The 18,134-nt window shown below is 43.1% G+C and overlaps 2 protein-coding genes across 16 annotated transcripts in view; one reads left to right on the top strand and one right to left on the bottom strand.

Annotated features, from left to right (window-relative positions):
• FUBP1 (far upstream element binding protein 1) overlaps window positions 1–6,786 on the bottom strand; it is a 62,141-nt gene extending 55,355 nt beyond the window's left edge. For 6 of the 13 annotated variants that reach the window (XR_012905934.2, XR_012905933.2, XR_012905936.2 and 3 more), the window contains exons 1-8: window positions 6,451–6,748; window positions 5,617–5,707; window positions 4,540–4,602; window positions 3,639–3,677; window positions 3,258–3,297; window positions 2,210–2,259; window positions 2,051–2,122; window positions 1,598–1,655 (exon numbers count right to left, since the gene is read on the bottom strand). Coding sequence is in view for 8 of the 13 variants with exons in the window: in XM_075936310.2 (XP_075792425.1) it covers window positions 1,598–1,655; window positions 2,051–2,122; window positions 2,210–2,259; window positions 3,258–3,297; window positions 3,639–3,677; window positions 4,540–4,602; window positions 5,617–5,707; window positions 6,451–6,696 (659 nt within the window). In the remaining 5 variants the exon portion in view is untranslated. Of the gene's footprint in view, window positions 1–1,597; window positions 1,656–2,050; window positions 2,123–2,209; window positions 2,260–3,257; window positions 3,298–3,638; window positions 3,678–4,539; window positions 4,603–5,616; window positions 5,708–6,450 lie in introns of all 13 variants that reach the window. The other 7 variants (XM_025187991.3, XM_075936313.2, XM_089780469.1 and 4 more) reach the window with 7 other exon arrangements.
• A 319-nt stretch (window positions 6,787–7,105) lies between these two features.
• Window positions 7,106–18,134, top strand: part of DNAJB4 (DnaJ heat shock protein family (Hsp40) member B4) — a 41,940-nt gene continuing 30,911 nt past the window's right edge. The window contains exon 1 of one of the 3 annotated variants that reach the window (XM_006129591.5): window positions 7,106–7,258. The gene's annotated coding sequence lies outside the window, so the exon portion shown is untranslated. The remainder of the gene's footprint in view (window positions 7,259–18,134) is intronic. The other 2 variants (XM_006129592.5, XM_025187993.3) reach the window with 2 other exon arrangements.

Below are 18,134 nucleotides of genomic sequence, written 5' to 3' on the forward strand. Positions count from 1 at the left end.
AACACTAGTAGCTACGGCTCTCCACATTCACTGGACTTTTCAGTGTTCAATGAGAATATAGTTTTTTTGGCACATCAGCAGCAAGACTATTTTCACAGATAAACCCATCGCAGCACAGGAAGATGAAAATTTTCTTTCATTGGCTATTATCTGTTGCTCTAAAACCATAAGAACAGATAAGCAGGCATCTAAACATGTTTACTCATCTAAAGGTTTAAGACTTTCATCCTGGAAAGCCTTGATTTAATCAAGCACCACCAGGATTACTCCCACCACCATTATGTGATAGGACCACATTTATTTTTATGCCATTAGCCCCAACTCGCACTAATCATCAAAACATCACACTTCAATATTGATTTCACCCAGCAAATTACATGCTACATACAATCAAGAACATGCTCACACCAGCATTCTGACTCACTTTGTACCCAGATTCAGATTAGTGCACAGATAAATAATTATTAGCCAAAATAGGGCCAGATGCATCATTCAGTCAGATCTTTAAAGATCAAGTATTTCATTCTTTATTAAATAAGATCCCTCAGGCTTGATCCTGCAAAACTAACAGCAAGAGAAAGAGCTATTTAACTTTAACAGGTGCTCAGTATAATTACTTAATGAAAGTAAACACTGAAATTAAAAAAGTTAAAGCTTTATAGCGACTGCAAATAGCAGGCAGGATAAAGAAAATCTTTATATCAAATTCTCCCAAGCAACATTTTTCTTATTTTGCCTATATGTAAACTTTCATTGTCAATGCAAACGTATGTGTCAGTTTCTATGTGCAGTGCAATTCAATCAACGTATAACAGTAACTACAGTAAAACTCCATTAGTCCAGCATCCAATGCTCCGGGACTCCTGATGGTCCGGCACCATCAGGAACCCGGAAGTGCTGGGGCAGCCGGACAGGCTTCCCCCATTCAGCTGCTGCTGAAACTGACCAGCAGCTGAATCGGGAAGCCGGGAGCAGAGCAGCCGGGGTGCTGCTGGGTTCGTCTCCTAGCGCTGCCCCTCAGGGCTGCGGGACCAACCTGGCAGCACCCCGGCTGCTCTTGGGGACGCCTGGGGCAGAGCAGCTGGAGTGCTGCCGGGTTGGTCCCGCAGCGCCAAAGGACGGCGCTGCGGGACCAACCCAGCAGGACCCCAGCTGCTCTGTCCCAGGCGTCCCCCAGAGCAGCGGGAGTGCTGCTAGGTTGGTGCTGTAGCGCCGGCCCTCGGCGCTGCGTGACCAACCCAGCAGCACCCCAGCTGCTCTATTGCAGGCATCCCTGATTCAGCTGCTGCTGAAACTGACCAGCAGCGGCTGAATCAGGGACGCCTGGGGCAGAGCGGGACTATCGTAAGGGGGGGCTATGAGAGGTCTGGGGTGGCATCCCTTCCCACCCCACTCCAGACCCCTCATAGCCTCCCCTTCTGATAGTCCGGCATATTTGATAATCCGGCTCCCCCTGGGTCCTAAAGGTGCCGGATTATCGGAAGTTTACTGTACTGGATTCTTCCAAGCAAAGTTATATTGTTACCCACTCTGATTAGGAGTCATATAAAAGACTGCAAATATTTTTAGATCTAAAAATATTAGTCAATGTACTTACTGAACAGATTCAGGTGTTCCAGTTAACATGCAAGATCTTTCAGGCAAGCCACCGCTATCTATAATATTTGTAAAATGGAACAGATGTAATAATTATTTTTAACTCTCAAGGCATCAGCTGCTAAGTAAATTGTGATGTGTTGAGGCCAGTTTTAACACTTTACCAAATCCATAAAAATCAATCATTCACAAGATTTAAGACTTTTGCAATGTAACCACTTTTAAACATTCTCATCTGAAGAAGTGGGTTGTACCCATGAAAGTTCTGATACCATCTATGTGTTTTGTTAGTTTCCAAGGTGCTACAAGACTGTTTGTTGTTTAGGTTTTTCCAGTTACAGACTCTCTACCTCTCAATCAATCGTTAAGGTAAGAGTAAGTTTAGTTCAATCATCAGTAATCTGTACCAAACCTGTTACGACTAATTGTATATCCCTCAAAAGAAAATAATTACCAGGAGCAATCTGTATTTTGCATCCAGATTCTTGCTGTATGCGTGAAATTTGTTCTCCTCCTCTGCCAATTACTTAAGGGATAAAAACAAAGGACTTATTAGCAATATCAACATGTTAAGATATCCATTCTGTTGTGTATTATATTTTATATTACTTACTGAATCCAACCATTCCATCTGGAACTTTGTACTCCTCTGTCATTACAGACCTAAAAAGATGAAATATGAGAAAAGATAACATTTAATAGACTACCCTGGCTCAGAATTTAGGGAATAGTTGTCATGGTTATGGAAAGAACGGCTACCTCCCCCCCTCCCATGACATCAAGGAGGAGTAACACAGTAACATTTAGGTTAAATTCTTTGGGTGCATTTACTTAAATCTACTTCCATTTAGTAACTGTAAGGGGAGGGGGACACACACATGCCTTTTTACTTCAGAAGTTTTGCCATTTTAATGTAAAATCCTTCAAGACAGACATTAAAAAAAAATAATCTGTAAACAGAATACCAATATTACTATTACAAGGCAAAACTGACATTCCTAATTAACAATGTAAAAATTTAGAGACTAAATCTGTACTTGATGATAAATTATTTCTGCTAAAAATGTTTTAATACGTAAAGGGCCAGAGTCTTCCATGATAATTAAATTATGTCTATTTATGTAGCATTGTAAGTATGCTACAGACATATGAAAATATAGCACATCTCTATATCAAAACAGGAAAGAGCAGATTAAGGATTAGAAAGGCATATGGGCAGCTTGGTTGATCTGGGGTATTCCTCTCCCTCCTCCCCTCCCCGAGGCAGCAAAAGGACAAGGAAGGTGATAAGAATGCAGACTGATCAGATATGCTTGGCATAAATTGCTAATACCGTATTTTTTTTGCCTTAAATCTCTCTCTCGCTTTTAAAGATAACATTTTTACTTCAGACTTGTCCTATGGAGCACACCTTCCACATGTGACATGATATACCCAACAAGGTTCTAAATGTGGAATAGGCAAGAGATAATACTATTACGTACATTTCAAATATTGAGCTTATGCCTGTTTTGGCTAAATTCTAATTAGCAGAACTTCACAAACGTGTTTCGTTATTATTGTCAAGCACTTGTCTTTTTGGGAAAAAAGTCAAGCTGTTGCCTGGAAATGCATCAATACTAAAAAGTAACAGTAAACAAAATGTTAATTATGGTTTCTACCTTTGTTGCTGGTGCATTGGGGGTAGCTGAGTTCCAAAAGCTACAAATAAAACATTTTTTAAGTTAAATTTCTTTCACAATTAAGCCAACATTTTCCCATTAAACTATCTGTAGCAATTTCTGACAATACTGTGTTTTAAAGGTATAAAAGTATACCTGAAAGCCAAACTGCTTCTCAACTCTGTTGCTAGTACACAATAATTCACAACTAGCAAGCTGTACAAACAAGCCTATTTTACTTATAGAAACTTGAGATGTACATGTCAAGTCACCTAGGTTTTACTGGTCCAAACACTACCTACCAGAATACTGCATCAGACCCTTACTCTGAAAATGTACAGTTGCTTAGGTTTTATTCACAAAAAAATAAAAAATACTTACAGTCGTTCTGAGGAGCAACTTTCTTAGCATCTGGTTGATCTGCAAAATTAAGATTTTTTAATTTTTTTTTGCCAAGAAGCAAAAATGTTTTAAACTAATGGCTGTTCCATGAGAGTGAATCGTAACTTTTCCAGTGTATTTTTAGTAATGAATTTGGTTTTGGTAATTTTCAGGAAATAGAGCTAAATAAAAAAAAGAAATCTTATAAACACTCAGCAGTTGGTTAGTATACTTGAAAAGAGGTTAGGTATTTCCATATGTCTATTCAGTGATTTAATAAAAGCGATTTTAGAAACATATTGTAGATTGGACATCCACAAACGGTCATGAAACTTGCTAAAACAAACAACAACATTTAGTTCTGCTCCTAATAACTGGCTTCTCAAGCTAATGATGCTTCTAAAGAAAGAACTGAAGAAAAAAAGTCCACCAAAGTCAGTATGAAAATAAACAATGGCTTAAAAAAAATCTGACAAGTGACCGCAAATCTATATAGAGTACCAAAACTTAAGAAGAAACAATAATCTCATTGCAATGCAATCTGAGTCTGAACTGTAGTTTGAGATTCCTATCCAAAAAAAATTCAAGCATTTCACAGCATTAAACTTCAAAAAAATTGATTGAAAACAACTCTCTCACTACCATCCAAAATCCTTTTTGTACAAATAAGTAAAAGAAAGGCATACGCAACCTATATCTAAATAGACTACTTCAGATGCTTCCTTCCCCACCCCAAATTCAAAATTATGCAATGAACCATAATAATTTATGGGTAGCAAAAAAAAAATTTAAAAAAAATCAGACACATAATCCAAGAAATATTTGTGTCATCCATTTCAAAAGATCCACTAGTTTATTCACGTTTACATACTGAACACAGGTAATAAATAAAAATTCCTGCCTTTAAAAGGAGAGGGCATTCCCTCCCAGTGTGTTGTACTGCTCGGACTTGTCCAAGAGCCATCTACACATAAAATAAAAAGAATACATTACATACATCATCTGAAGCATCATTAGCTCATTTTTGTATAATAAAAACCTCACTATTAATAGAAAAACACTTTATTAAAGAACACAAGAACCCCTGGTCTAAAGCCTTCATTACAGTCTGTAAGCTGAATCACAATCCTCTTAAAGGGAAAACAAGTCACAGCTCATAGATGGGACCTAACAAAGTATTTTCAACAGCTCCGAGTTCAGAAGTTTCTCTCTATAATTTAGTCAGGATTATGTGTGTATATTAAACATATCAAACCCTGTTAAGGTCACACTAGTTAGGTAGTTAAAAAAAAAATCAGCAGACACCCACACAATGCAGCAGCCAACTTTTCTGCAACATAAAGCAAATCAAAAAGTGGAAATGGCAACAAAAGTAGAATATATTACAGCATGATCTTATCAGGGTTCACGCGTGCTGTGCTGTACGTTAAAGTTAGTAAAAAGATTGAACCAAGGCTAGTAAGTAGAATTTTTATTTTTCCATCCTTTTTTCCAGTCGTATGCCCTTAAAATGAAATGCATTAATAGAGTAGGTTTACTAGATGCCACACTTTCAATACTAAATCACATGTAAAAACTGCACAGGTTTGAAAGGTGACCACTTTCAACACTAATAGTGAACAAAAGATTTCAACAACATACCTGCACAAAGGTATCGTCTAAATTATTTGTTTTACCTACCTTACCCATGGGTTTTCCTTTTAAAATGTATTGCATCATATTAGCACAAGAGACCAGGGAATGGTCTAAGAATTGATTTTCTTAAGACCTAAATAGCTCCACTCAATTCTAAACAAAAAACCCACATTAAATCCAAATTGGGAAACTGTGTGGCTTTCTTTAAAGAGAGCCCACATGCTAATACTATATGGATCTATACTATTTTTTCTGTGGAAAAAATATGACAACGTTTTTGGCACCACTGCTGTGATGAATAAAATGAATTATGGTAGTATACACATATTTACTGACAGCATACCTCCATCCTCAAGAGGTCTTTTTTGTCCTCCATAACTATAGTCATTTGAGTTCATTGATGTCCCTCCATCACCTCCAATTTTTGCTGCAATCTAGATAAAAGTAATAATAATGAAAGCAAAGATTAGATACTTTTCACCTTGTCACCTTGCAGATCAAAAACATAAAACCTGGTATGCCCTAGTTATGCTGGAGAATCCTTCTAACTGTTTCAAACAACGTTAAGACGAAACGTTGCTTCTCTTTGCTTACCTTTGTTCACATTTCTATAAAAGACCATTATGCTTTAAGAAGAGCATTTAAATAAAATTTTGCATTGTTACATATCTATCTTTAATAAAAGGTGGTGGCGATACTCATGAAAACCCAGCAACAAGTAGCTCCTTCTCCTTCGCCTCCCCAACCAGTGTGGCGACCCAGCGCTGCGCACTGAGATAACGCGTTTAAAAACTGTGATTTCGTTAGTTACTTCCCCTCTGAACAGCTCAGAAAGGAGTCCCAGGAAAAGTTCTCTCCCTCCCCTCCCCCTTCATGGAGCTGTGCGCACAGGGGGAATATTAATTGAAGTCGAGAAGAACAGAAGGGACCCCCGCCATCCCACTGCCTGTTGAAGCGCGAGAGCCCCCCCCCCCCCATATTGCGTGTGCCCAGGAGGCAGAGGAAACCCTCCTCACTGCGTGCGCTGGGCGGGAAAAGAGAAAGAAACAAATGGCACCGCCGTCAGCCCAGCGTGCCCAGAAAGCGATGCGCCTGAAATGGAAGCGGACCCAGCCTTATACCAGCCCCAAGCCCTGAAGCCGCCCGATACGCTTCAAAGGATTTGCGTAGGACCCACCCTATTTGTCCCAGAATAGGTAGAGGGGAGATTCCGGTGCTGAGGATCGGAGGCCCTATCGGGAGCCGCTTCCAGGCCCCCGAGCCTGAGGGTCGGAGGTACCGATGGGCTGGTGCCCACATTACACACCTGCCTAGCCCGCTGCAGTGCATCTTTAAAGGCATCGTTGACTCCCCCACCTCCACCTCCTCCTCCTCCTCCGGGCGCGCCCGAAGTAGGAGGGGGCACCGTGGAATAATCCGCCATAGCCGCTCCGCCGCCGCTTCCTGCCCTACTCGCTGCCTGCTAAGAAAGAAAGAAAATGGCGGCGGGCGGGAGCCTTTCACATTCCTGCGCGACATCGTGCTCGCGGGGGGGGGGGGGAACAGGGACGGAGAGGAAACCTCGCGATACTTCTGGAAAGGCGGGGTAGAATGTCGTAGAGGCTCATGTGGAAGAAGAGGAAGTCTCGTGAGACTTCATTGTGAACACAGGTCTATAGGCGGGATTAGATCTCCGGAGATGTCCTTCAAGGACACGGAAGGGGAAACCCTCAGACAGAAGCTCGCGATAGCTCCTTCCTGGCACGCGATTTAAGAGGCCAAAGCGCGTGGGGATGGGAGGGGGATATCACGCGATGATTTTGAGGGGGGTGGGCCGGAAGGAAATCTCGGTAGGGAAACAGGTGGATCTCGCGAGAGTGGACGGTTAATTTTCAGGGTGTTGGGTTTCAGCTGCTGCAGCTGGAGTGGGCGGGGCAGCGGCTGAGACAGGAGCCCGCCTCCGGCTCGTGGGCTGCGTGCGCTGACCCAGGCTGCTGCGACTTTGAGTGAGTCGGGATGGGCGAAGCTGAGCGGCTGCTGCTAGTCGCAGGCCCCCAGCGCGCAATTTCCCTTTTGCGCTGCCCCTCGTGAGGGGTGTAACCTGGGGGCGCGGAGCCGCTGCCCCGGGGCGTACTGGGCTGGATGGTGCACCTGGCGGGGGAAGCCTCGCTTGCCGGGTGTGGGAAAGGGCTACAGCGAAGCCGGGCACCGGGCTTGCGGCGCTGCGGGGGGTGTTGTGCTGGCGGGCGGCGGCTTGTAAACTAGCGTGTGTGGTGACGGGGGGAACTACCCCCCCCCCCGTGTAACGCGCGCAGGCAGCCCGCGCTCTCCGCGCGGCGGGAGAAGGTGTTCGTTGGTCGGTGCGGAGTGGCTCAGCGAGCCCGCAGCATATGCGGAGCTGTTGGGGCCAGCGCAGGGTCTGACGCTTCGCCCCTCGGCATGCTAGCGATGGTGGGGCCTATTTGAAATCATGGGAAGGTGGGCGGGCGAAGCCTCAATTCTGGGCTCTGTGACTCTCTCTGGTACAGCTTCGCTTTTCAGCTGAATGCAGCCTGTCCTTCTCAGATGTGCCGCTACGTCCTTTGGGCCTGTTCCCTTGGCTCTCAATTGCTCTCATTATGTCCATGTTATTTGATTACTTCTTTTTCAGGATATCCTGCTGATTCTAGCATCTCCCTACCGGGCTTCAGAGTCTTTAGTACTTCTGCAGGTTCAATATCTGTATTTGTTATCCAGTTAACACTGAGGGCTCATCTCAAGCACCAGAAACAATTGACAGCCACTTGTCATGTTGCAAGATGACAAAAATCAGGCTGAAGGTCATAGTCTAGCTAACTTTTTAGCCACAATAGTTCATAATATGAGAAGGTGGTCCAATTTAAGTGTTGCTATTACCCTCTTTGGAGGGAATGCAGGAGGAATATTCTATAGTTTGCAGCTGGTATGTCTATGCCAGGGGATGGTCTGCCACAATGTGTTCTGTTTCTATATAATACATTTCCTATCTAAGTTTAGGTTTGAATAATGTGAATTCTATTTTTGTACATTGTTCAAGTACTATATAAATATTACTCTTTGTTTATGCTCCGGCACATGTCACCACTGCCTTTGCTTTTTCTATCTTTATTTATGCATACACTGTAAATGTTCTTTAGATGGGGCACTTTACAAATGGTGTAAAGTTGCTTTAACGTTTTAGAAACTTTTTGCTGTCATTCTATTTGAACACATTAAGTTCTTAAATTGCTTATAAACTAGTGCTCGGGACAGAGAAACATTTTTTCTCTAAAACTTTAAACTCCTTTTATGGTCTTTTCTTTATGTCTTGGTCCTCTGGCTTGCATTTGACAGTACAGGCAGTCCCTGAGTTACGCGGATCCGACTTATGTCGGATCCGCAGTTACAAACGGGGATTTTCTCGCCCCGGAGGACTGGAGCGGCGGGATGCCCGCCTCCTCCGGGGCGAGAAAAGCTGCTCCCTGTCTCCCTGGTCTGCTGGGGGAGCCAGCAGACCAGGGAGACGGGGAGCAAAGCGGCGGAGGACCCGGGGCCGGACCCGCGGCGCTTCCAGATCAGCTGGAAGAGCCGCAGGTCCGGCCCGGGTCCTCCGCCGCTTTGCTCCGCGTCTCCCTGGTCTGCTGGGGGGGGGGACGCAGCTAGTGCCCTGCCCCCAGCAGACCACGGAGATGTGGAGCAAAGCCCGGGGCCTGTGGTAGAGCAGGTGGGGCACTGCCGGTTGGTCCCGCAGCACCGCTCCTTGGTGCTACTGGACCAACCTGGCAACACCCCAGCTGCTCTGCCCCAGGAGTCCTGATTGAGCTGCTGCTGATCAGTTTCAGCAGTGGCTGAATCAGGATGCCTGGGGCAGAGCAGCTGGGGTGCTGCTGGGTTGGTCCAGTAGCGCCGAGGAGCGGCCGCGCTACTGGACCAACCCAGCAGCACCGGAGCCGCTCTGCCCCAGGCGTCCCCAAGTCAGCCGCTGCTGAAACTGACCAGCGGCTGACTACAGGAAGCCCGAGGCAGAGTTGCTCTGCCCCGGGCTTCCTAGAATCAGCTGCTGATCAGTTTCAGCAGCAGCTGACTTGGGATGCCTGGGGTTCTTAAGTTGAATCTGTATGTAAGTCGGAACTGGTGTCCAGATTCAGCCACTGTTTTAATTGATCAGTTTCAGCAGCGGCTGAATCTGGATTCCTGTTCCGACTTACATACAGATTCAACTTAAGAACAAACCTACAGTCCCTATCTTGTACGTAACCCGGGGACTGCCTGTATGAGAATAGCCACCACTTATATAACATCCTGAAATAGTATTATATTTATACTGTACCTACCAACACATGGTGGGGGAGAACCCCAATATTGGAATGTGGTTATACTAACATACTTGCTGCTTTTACAAGTCTGTTTATACCTTCAGTGACTAATCCATTGACCAGGGCTGCTTCCTTTTTGGGGATTAGTTATGTTTTAATTTTTCATGGAATTCAATCATGAAAGATGCTATATTGAGAGATAGGGAAACATGATCACCTACGTAGCCATATCATAGTCAGTGTGATATATTCCCCACTTTGACCTACTAACATTCTTCAGTGTTGACCTACAATAGTCACCAGTAAAGATAACTCCGTCCTCTGTCAGTGAGAGACATATCCAGACAGGTGACGGAATTTTCACAGGCACTAGACACACAGTTGGGTGTTCATTCCCATAATAGTTGAGCAACCATGAAATTCACCTCAACCAGAACTATATACAGACATAATTTCTCCTTAGCTTTCTTTTCCTTTGATATGACACACACAAGTGCATGCAAACAACTTATTACAATCAAGATTGTTTTACAGGCTAGGAAGACCGAAACAGACTATTGTTTCTAAATGATACGGAGTCTTTAATTCTGATTATAGCAGTTCCCCCTTCTTACGTAACTGTTCAGCAGTGCAGGCCTAGAAAATATGCAGACGTGAATGACTATTGAGCACATTGTATATAACACAGTCATCTTTTTGGAACGTGTAAGGTGTGTGTGTGTGTGTGTGTGTGTGTGTATATATACATAAATTCAAAGAAGGAAATACTGTATGTTCTATACAGAATATGGAATAACGTGTTCCGTGCTAAACATCTTAGTTTCCTTGTTTAATGATGTCTGTTTGCCTTGAGACTTCAGGGCATGAAAAGTGATATCTAATTATCAGAATTCAAGTGTTCAGTGAAAGGCTCATTTCATTCATATATTCATATCTCATTCATATGTGTGTCATTCCCAGCTTTGTTTTGGCAACTGAGTTCTCTGCAGTGACACAGAACATCTACAGTCCAACTAGGAGAATACTGGTTATTGTTTGAAGATAAAACATAATGGGGAGTGAACTTTTTTGTTGTAAAATGTGTGTAGAATGTTTGAAAGCTGATTTCTGAGTCTTAAAAATTGCTGCTACTATTAAAGACCTTTCCAGCTTATTTTAAAGTATGCCACATTCTTTGCATGGCAATCAGTTTCAAGTTGCTTTATAGGGCTTTTGGGGGAGTTCAGAGATGCCATCTTCTGCCATATGTCAGGTCAAATTTTTGCTCACAAGTGCGTCTTTTTTAATGGATTAAGGTTTATTTTAAAGCAGAGTTGTGGTTTTGTTTTTGTTTTTAAATTACCTCTAGTGGTTGATTCAGTAGTGCAATTTATCTAGAAAGCCAGAGAGTACAGGGTTTTTGACTAATTCTGAACTGCAAAGACATCATGTTTGTGGATTGCTTCACTTTGTTACAATTATGAAATTCATGTAATCAAGAATTTTTTAAGAAGATAGAGCAGAGCAAAAAAAAGAGAACAAAAAGGATTCTATTGTAAAGACCCCTCTTATGGTGGTGTTAACATTTTTCCTATTTCTCTTACCAACTCTTTATCGTGTTATATTTTATTCTGGACTAAAACATAATTGATTTAATAGAAGGTTAGTTCAAACTCTAGTGTCCAAATGCTACTACATTTAACAGCTACTTAAAAAACTTCAGTGGGGCTGCCCAGTTGAAGAGTATGGGAAATATTTAATCCTTACAGCTTTTCTTTTGAATAGATAGTATCTGTGCTGTGAGTCTTAGAATTTTTAATCAGTAAGTGTTGATTTACTATAAACACAAAGTGATTATAGTATTTCTAATAAATTATCAATGTTAGGCAAAGTAAGAAATTCTGCTTGAACTTTTTAATTTGATTTGAGGGTATTTCCTTTGTCTATTTTGATGTGATGCTGACAATTTATATTAACTGTTAATTTTAATTTTTGAATCTTAACATGTAAGACTAAATAATCTGTCCTTCCCTTATGACTATCTGTAATTTCTCAAACCTTGAAAATCCTAATGCATTAAGTCTTAAATGTTTAAAAATAAACATGAAACTAATAAAAATTCTGGCAACCTTCAGCATGTCTAGCTGCTTTTGTAAAATTCCAAACACTTAAAATAACTCAAATGTCCTTCTTTAATGTGCCTCTCTTTAGTCTCCATTATTATTTGTATTGCCATACTGTTACAGCACCAGCCCTAGTCATGCACAAGATCCTCCTTCTCCTTCTCTCCTCCCCCCCCCCATGCTGTTCTCTCCTCAGAACGATAGTCTTTGTCCCAAACAGCATATGATCTGAGACGAAAGTTTTGTGTGACACTATTCATCTGTTAGGAGTATAGTGAGATATTATGGATTGGTATGATATCTAGGGGTCTCAGCACATACACAGTTGTCAAGTTGTTGTTGGGTTTTTTTTGTTTTTTTTGTAGGCTTCAGGTAGAGTTTTGAGGAGGATAACTAATTAGTTTCTGTGGGTAGCTACTCCTACCATGAGTCAACCTGCAAAAGAGCATGCAAGTGGTTGCTTGAAAGTGTTAAGTTGCAACAGGGAACTGCTGGTATTGGTGGATAGAAGGCAGGAGCTAACATCTTGGTAGGTTGCAAATAGAGGGAAGGCATTGAAAATGAAGGCATTTAAGTTATGTAAGATGAGAGAGGAGAGGAAACTGGAGGTAGTTGAGACTCCAGAATCAGAGCTTTAAATCTCTCCTTTGGTCTAAGATGTCAGTTTCTTATTGTGAGAGACTAGGCAGATGCACTTGTCTACTTACCACCACATGGACCTGGTCTGAAGTAATCACTTTCCCTGATACATATATACCTACCTACGTAAGAACAAATTATTATCTTTTCTCATGTGACAAGTAAGGGTCAAGAAAGACTATAGAGTGTCTGTGCACCAGCTCAGCCCATCTTGAGGAGAGTCAGTCCAGGGATTGAGGTAGAAATGTAGCCGTGTTAGTCTGGTGTAGCTGAAACACAAAACAGGACGATGTAGCACTTAAAAGCCTAACAAGATGGTTTATTACGTGATGAGCTTTTGTGGGCCAGACCCACTTCCTCAGATGAAATAGTGGAAGAAAATTGGCACAACCATATATACCAAAGGATACAATCAAAAAAATGAACACCTATGAAAAGGACAAATCAAATTTCAGAACAGAAAGGGGATGAGGGTATTTCATGAGGGATTTATACCTTCTGGCTGTGTCTACACTGGCGGGATCTTGTACAAAAGCGACCGCTCTTGCACAAAAACTTGCTGCCTTTCTACATTGGCTGCATGTTCTTGCGCAAGTAAACTGACGTTCTAATGTATGAAATGAGGGCTTCTTGCGCCAGAACTCTGATGCTCCCACTCAGGAATAAGCCCTTTTGCACAAGAACAGTTGCACAAGAGGCCAGTGTAGACAGGCAACATGGGCTTTCTTGCGCAAGAAATTCCAAGGTTAAAATGGCTATCAGAGCTTTCTTGCACAAGAGAGCGTCTACACTGGCGTGGATGCTCTTGTGCAAAAGCACGTGTCAGAGTAAATGCTCTCTTCTGGAAGAGTATTTGCAGAAGAGTTCTTCTGCAAAAGAATAGTGATAGAAATGTAGCCATGTTAGTCTGGGGTAGCTGAAGCAAAATGCAGGACAATGTAGCACTTTAATGACTAACAAGATGGTTTATTAGATGATGAGCTTTCGTGGGCCAGACCCACTTCTTCAGATCAAATAGTGGAAGAAAATAGTCACAATCATATATACCAAAGGATACAATTAATTTTTTTTAATTGTATCCTTTGGTATATATGGTTGTGACTATTTTCTTCCACTATTTGATCTGAAGAAGTGGGTCTGGCCCACGAAAGCTCATCATCTAATAAACCATCTTGTTAGTCTTTAAAGTGCTACATAGTCCTGCATTTTGCTTCTGCAAAAGAGTTTGCATGAGAACACGCCAATGTAGATGTAGCCTCTGTGATTGACCTATTTAGTGGGGCTCATGAACAACAATAGTTTATCATTTCTCTTTTATCCAGCCATGGCTGCTGTGTGTCAGAGGTAAGTTAGCGAGAACTGATATATAGGTATAGACCGGTATTAGGTGTGTATAATTTTGGCAGCAGCAGTAGAGAGGCCAATAGAGAAGGAAGGATGTGAGCTGAGCACTAAACATTTCCAAATAAACACTGAACCTAGTCAATATTAATAAAGGGATTCAAAATTTAGTCACCAACCTGAAGAATGTGCCTACGGCAAGGTTAGATGGACTGGTAACTTGAAATATCTTATGGATTATGTTTTCTGAGGAATCTAAGTATTCATAGAATACATTCATATGTGTGCATTTCTAAATTTGTTTTACTATGGTCCCTAGCTTTCTCCTCTTCTGTCCTGTTAAACATTTTTATGATACAGTAAATATTGAGCTGTCCGTTTACATACAGCAAGTGAAAGCCATTATTTACTGTAGCACCCAGAGCTCCCAGTAGTGATTGTTAGATACTGTAAAAATGTAGATAAAAGGCTGTTTCTGCCCTAAAGGGATATGATACAGACTTAATATTTCAAAGTACAGTAAAGCTGGTAAATATAAAGGGACACAGAGGACAAACACTTGGTACTTAAGAATGAAGATACTAGATTTAGAGGGAAACTTTTTTACCAGAATAGTATAAGAAAGCTGCTTCTTCACTACTGCCTAATTTACATCTCCCTAAATGTCAGAGCTCTTGTGTTATATAAGGATTGTCAAGAGGCAGGAAGCAAAGTACAATTAAAAAAATCAAAACCATCCCCCATATAGTTAAACGTCAAATTGGAAATCTACTGACTATAAACTGGCAAAAAATACTGATTTAATGGGAACTAAATGTCATTCCCTGTTTTGCTTGGGGCAAATCCTGCTTTCTTCCCAGAGCGTTCTGTCTCATTGGTTATTCCTTGTGAGAGCATAATCCGTGCTTAACTTATGAATGTAAGAAATGTGTGGAAGTGAGGAATTCATTGTACTTTACTTCTAACTATTTGTATCTTTGTGGTTTTCTGGCCCTGTCACTCCAGCATAACTAAAATGAAAGTGTTAGAAAACTCAGGTGATTAGCAAGCATGAAGCTTTCTAGCATGTGGGTCCCATGAAAAATTAAAGGTTACATTCCGCAACTGGGATGGGGTGGAGAAAGCCTTATGGTGTTCTTGATGGCAAAAAAAATCTTCCAGTCCTGCACGGATGTAATGGTGTCTAGTGAAATCTGCAGTGAGTTTCCATACTCCTGCTGTTTAATAATTTCCAAACTGCAACAGATGGAAAGCAAACAAATTGTTAGTTTTCACTATAGCTTTTCAAAACCCTGTGGGCTGCAGTAAAACTGAGAAGAATCAAGTCTGTTTACTCTGCTGTTTTAAGAATAGCAGCTAGAACAGGATTGCTCAAATATTTTTGGATCTAAGTGTGGGGAGAGAGAATTGAACCACCCACCAGCAATCTGGGGGTGGGGAGAAATAAGTGGGATGGAGAGAAGGAGCATATTTCTAGTAGCAACTTAAATGAAAGGATTTACCTTTAAATTTCTCATACTACCTAGAGATTTGTATACAAGACAGTCTCCAGGTATGGTCCAGATACAGCATCCTGATAAGAACACCATCTCGCTTTTCCTCACAGTTGCAAAGGTAAGAGTGGCTTCTCATTTGGATATTGTACAGCAAGCCCTCAGTCTTCATATCTCTGTTTAGTTTGGTGGCTTCACAAACTTACTAGATGCCTATATTTAAGGCGATAAGAGTGAAGGATTTTTTTTATCCCATGGGACATGACTAAGAGTGTAAATGGCTAAGCAGTTGAGTAGGCCTTACCCTTCAGCAGCCAGACCAGCCCCTTCCTGTGATGGGCTCAGCTCCCCTGCCACAGGGTACATGCTGGCTCACTTCGAGGGAGGGGCTGCCAGCCCTGCCCTTGGGGAGCTGGCTGCAGAATCTTCAGTAAAGCTTCCTCCTCAAGAGCAGGACAGACGGGCTGCTCTTGCCTCACTGCTGTGGAGGGTGTTTTACTGTGGGTTCTGTAGTATAAAGCTTATTTAAGTTTTATACAGCATAGTTATTACACACACTGCAGGCTGTGATTTTTAATTGTTAAACTTTTAAAGAAATGTCTGCATCCCTAGTCATGACCCAAAATGGAGTTGCCAGAATGTGTCAGTTGCATGGGAGGGTTGGGGGGCGAGAGGGGGGACTGGAAAGGAAGAGGTCATTGCAGAGCCTGCCTCATACCCACTAGGGATGTGAAATCCCATTTTTAATCCAGTTACTGGTTAAACCTATTTAACCAATTAACAAATTAAAAGGGAAGGTGAGTGGGGGATGTCTCCAGTGTGGCTGGAGCAGAATACCTCCCCCCTACTGCTGGCTGGAGTTGCTCCAGCCTTGCTGAAGGCCCCTTGCATGTTGAGAGCTGTTCTACACCCCCCCACAGGTTAACCTTAACTGGTAACCTCACATCCACATCCCACCTTCTAGCAGTGACTTCTGCAGTTTTGGATCTGTGGGGATGATTGGACTCCGCTCCCCTGTATGGGCATTTAGATCTGGATCATGTTTGCAGTGCTATAGCACTGCAAAGGTCATGACAGGGGAGCTAGCTAGGCCAAATTTGTGAGACTGGATAGTGACCTCAGTATTAGGTTGCAATGCCCCCCCCAGACAAACTTGGCCTAGCCAACCCCTTGTTGGCTTGCTGGGCCAGTCTTAGTGGCACTTCGACTCTGGAAGTCTCAACCTGGAGCAGGAAACTTAACCCTGTGGGACAGGAACTATAGAAGCCCTTGTTAGGGATGTTAATGTGTAACTGAATAGTCGTGTAACCGCATTAAAATTTAGCAGTTACACAACTATTCGATAATCTCCAGAGGCAGGGCTGGCAGCCTGTGTGCTCCTGGTTCTGACCCTGGGAAGCCCCCTGACACTCCATGCTGCTGCCTGTATATTGGAGACAGCAGCATAGAGTGGCAGGCAGGAGACCATCTGCAAGGGGAGCTGGTTTAAAAATCTGCTTCTGCAGATCAGGTCTTGCCTGCTGCCCTGTGCTGCGTCCTCTGAAATGGGAGCCCAACCTCCCAGCAGACAGATGTTGCTTCACGGAAGCCTCCCCTGCTCCCTCCTCTTCTTCCCCCTGCTCTCCTCCCCCCCCTCCCCCCACTCCCACTGCTGCCTCTGATAGAAGCAGCAGCGCAGGAGAGGGCAGGTGGTACTGCAGAGCCAGTGCTGGGAGGGAAGCAAGCTTTTAGGCCAGCTACCCCCAGAATTGGTTCCTTCCTCCCCCACCACCCCCCATTTATCAGGTAGCCAAGGGAACGTGCAGTTGGGTGCATTGTTCACTCTGGCTGGGGAGCAAAGGGAACACATGTACCTGGACCTGTCCCAGCTAGGGGACATTCACCCTTCCCCGGCTGCATCTCACCCAGCACCACGCTGCTACGTTGAGAGAAGGCTGGAGTAGTCCTGTCTTCCTAGGTTAGCCTGCATACTGAACTCATTTCCAGCCCCATCCTTTTTTTCCAAAATTAACTGCGTTAAGGACCCAAGCAACACCAGGTAAATCTTCTAGTTTGATTATACACAGGCATCCTGAAAAAGAAAGATGATTGTTACTATGCTGCAGTTCAATACAGTTCTCAACAAGCAATATGGGTAGTTTTCTTTACATTGCAGGGCAAAGCCCTAAGGAGTTGTGGGGAAAGGAGCATAATAGCATGAGTAAATCTTCAAAGCCCATCGAATGTGGCCGCTAGTGCTGGCACAATGATGTTGTGGAGAACCTGGTAAGCATCTAGCATTGTGCTACCAGTATTTAGTGACAGTATTTGCACATACACAATGAATCCAGCACTTGGCAATACTGTCATGTTTACAAGCTATATAGGCAATAAATAATGCTTGCTTAATTTATCCAAATGCTAATTATCCTCACTTAATGTTACACTTTATTTCCAGTCTGAGTTTGTCTACTTCAGTTTGGAGCAATTAGACCATGTTATGCCTTTGTCTACTAGACTGAAAACAAATATCAAGTATTTGTTCTCTAAAGAGAACATAGTAATCAAATAGTCCTTTAAACTTTTTTAAGCTAAATAGATTCAACTCCTTGAGTGTGTGACTGTAAATGAACAGTGGGGAGCCTGAGGCTTGCCTGAATCTGGCCCCTGAGGCTTGGGGCTCCACCTCAACATTGGGGAGCATGTGCTGGTGCTCCAGCCCTCCCCCACTGTTCCTCCTGTGGGGATGGAGTACCCCAAATCTACTAGCCTGGGCCCAACTGATTTTTCCGTGGGTCAGCGGCCTCTAGTCTAAAAAGGGTTCTTCACCCCTACTATCAGGGCTGGCTGTAGGCATCAGCAAATCGAGCAGGTGCTTGGGGTGGCATATTGCCAGGGGTGGCATTTCCAGGTAAGCAGCTGCCCCTGGGAAGGCTGGGCCCTGCCCTGCCGTGGGGCTGGAGGAACTAGGTCCCAGCCAGCTGTGGTGGCTGCTTTCAGCCCGGAGAGGAGTTC

The sequence above is a fragment of the Pelodiscus sinensis genome, chromosome 9 (genome assembly GCF_052426305.1).
Source record: "Pelodiscus sinensis isolate ZL-2025 chromosome 9, ASM5242630v1, whole genome shotgun sequence".
NCBI lineage: Eukaryota > Metazoa > Chordata > Testudines > Trionychidae > Pelodiscus > Pelodiscus sinensis.